Raw genomic sequence first — 2,594 nt, 5'->3', positions numbered from 1 at the left:
TATTTTTGAATAAATTCCCGTCCTGTCCTGCAGGTGCCAGCACAGACGCACAGATTTGACAGAGCCTCCGGGCCCCCTGCAGCCGTCTCTGGGCAAAGCCCCACCTTTCTCTGTTCAAACCAATAAACTTTAAACCAATCTGAGCCAGAACAACACCAGTCCCAGACTTACCTCTTCTCTGTTTGTCACCATGGTAGGCAATGGATAAACCTTCGCACCCCCAAGCCCCAGCTCTTCCACCCAACACCCGCGAGCTGCAGGGGTCTGACCCACAGAGAAGCCATTCCTGTGGGATGGTCTCTTCACTATGTTTGTGTGGGGAAAGCAGAGTGACTGGGAATCCCACAGTATCACCATCACTTTCCACTAGTGTCTTGGTGCTGGCGACAGTCCAGGCATTCATGGGGATGGGTTCAGTGCTCTGGGGCCTCTCTGAGCAGAGGGCAATGCTGTCACCAGCTCTGCACATTGGTGGTGTCCACAGAGAAGTTGTTCCCATAGCAGATTTGGCATTTGTTTTATCTTCCCTCATTGAATTTTGTGGTCTGGCCTCATTCCAGTGTGGGTGGGCAAGAGAAAGCCTCATTTACCTGACAACCTCATCATGCCTCTGGCCACAGAGCCTAGAAAAGTACAGCACCAATTCTGATGCTGCAGAAAGACACAGGCACATAAATAACAACACACAGGCAGGAAGACAGACAATGCTTTTATTGCTGGCTTTACCAAGAGAAAAGGGGACCGAGCACAGTGAAGGCAAATTCCTCATGGTGCACATCCCAACATGCAGGGCAGCAGCAGCTCCTGCCTGCAGCGATTCCACAGGGTGCACTGAAGACAGCAGCATCTGCAACGGGATAGGAGAGCAGGACCACCCTTTACTCAGCCATTACTGCTCTGGCACTGCTGCAGCCCTGTGTCTGGAGTCAGGTGCCAGAGGAAAGGGAGACCCCAGGAAGGCACTGGTGCTGTGCAGCAGTGACAGAGCAGTGCCAGCCCCCCCAGTTACCAGAATATGCCCATTGCCCTCCTGCGGTTGATGTCTCTCTTTAGCTGGCAGAGCGCACACGGGGCGCAACACCAGATGGAGCAAAAGTCTCGCAGGATGGAGCCCTGTGGAGCAAGGGACATTCATGGAAAACCCCTTCCCACACCAAGCGTTAAACCTTTCAGCCTTCCTATTTTACATTGTCAGCACCCCATGGGAGCTCACTTGGGCCCTGCAGCATCCTGCTGCTCATATCCAGCAAGGATTGGGATGAAGCAGCATGTGCTGGGGTTGCCTCCAGCTCACAGTGCTGAGGCAGATATGTCCCTAACTCCTGGCCAGCTGGGATGCTCATGCAACTCCTCATCTCTGCCCTTCCCCTTGGGCACCCCTTTCTCCTTCCTTGAGCCCCCAGCTCAGCACCCATCCTGTGGCTGCTGTCGCTGTGGGGGCAGGCCCCCGAGCTGGGCACTCACTGGGATGTTGTATCTGGTGCGGTACAGGGTCCTCATGGCCACACTAGAGCCACACAGGCAGCACTCGTCCATGTCCCCAGCCACCTGGCAGTTCAGGCAGAAGAAGCAGAACATCCCACAGAGACCTGTGGGACAGCGAGACGTGGACTTGGCCGATGGGTGCAAATACAGAGGGGGAAAAGCCAGCTGAGAGCTGTGGCTCCTGACATCAGGCAAGAGCTGCTCTGCCTGCAGGACCCATGGGAGTGGGGTTTGTGGCAGGGTAATGCTGCAGGAGGAGCAGGAAACACATCACAAGCATCAGCAGGGATGAGGGCTCCGTATGTACTCACATACACCGCAATCGGAGCAGCAGTCCAGCAGCCCTGTTTGCCACTCCCCAACAGGCTGTTGGGCAGCTGAAAACTGGGGTTGGACTGTAATCACAGTTTGAGAGGCCATTGCCAGCAAGGGTTCAGGTCCCTCCAGGCAGTTGGTGGTCTGGAAAGAAAAGCCATCAGAGGAAGATGCTGCAGGTGCTTCTGAAGTGGCGTCTTGCTCAGGCTGCTGCATTCAGAGAGAGCTCCTTGGGGAGTCCCCACTGCCAGGGTAATGCCCCTCTCACCACAAAGGGGGGGGCACAGCTCTGCCAGAAGCTGCCACTACCCTCTGAAGGAAAGCCCTCTCTAAAACCAGTCTTCCACCAAAGGCAGCAGCACATCATCCTATGCAAGTAAAACGTCTGTAAAAACAAAGGTCCCTCTGCTTCAGAACTGCAGCGCTTCAACACCTCAAACTAGTCTTTTCATCTCCAGGTCATCTTTCATCATTGTCTGCATAAAATCACATAAAAATATCTGTGTAAAATTGTCTGTGTAAAATTGTCTGCATTTTGGGCAGGTTTTGGGGGGTTTGTTTTGTTTTGTTTATGATCACAGTCTCCCAAAGTTACTACTGCTCAGTTCTGGTCTCCCCAAGCTCTCAGGAGCCCTGCCACCAGTTCCTATTCCTCCTCCGCTGAACTGTCTGTGCCAACACGTCATCCTCCTCCTCCTCAGTCTTGTGGGGTCACCATGGCCTGTGGAGTTCTTCTCCATCCCATCCTTCCTCAGCAACGGGCTGTGTCTTCTGAGAGCAGAAAAGCTCCTACT

General features: G+C 53.9%; 1 protein-coding gene across 1 annotated transcript; it reads right to left on the bottom strand.

Annotated features, from left to right (window-relative positions):
* Positions 1 to 1,005: 1,005 nt before the first annotated feature.
* Positions 1,006 to 1,905, bottom strand: LOC128950881 (placenta-specific gene 8 protein-like). Its single transcript, XM_054295888.1, has 3 exons — positions 1,797 to 1,905; positions 1,465 to 1,589; positions 1,006 to 1,113 (listed from the first exon to the last, which is right to left on the bottom strand). The coding sequence occupies exons 1-3, from the start codon at positions 1,903 to 1,905 to the stop codon at positions 1,006 to 1,008; spliced, it is 342 nt and encodes a 113-aa protein (XP_054151863.1).
* Between the last annotated feature and the right edge of the window lie 689 nt (positions 1,906 to 2,594).

This window comes from Melozone crissalis, unplaced genomic scaffold, assembly GCF_028551555.1.
Source record: "Melozone crissalis strain CALT ecotype California unplaced genomic scaffold, PUWL_Pcris_2 ptg000006l_1, whole genome shotgun sequence".
Taxonomy (NCBI): domain Eukaryota; kingdom Metazoa; phylum Chordata; class Aves; order Passeriformes; family Passerellidae; genus Melozone; species Melozone crissalis.
This window is presented reverse-complemented; position numbering and strand designations above follow the sequence as displayed.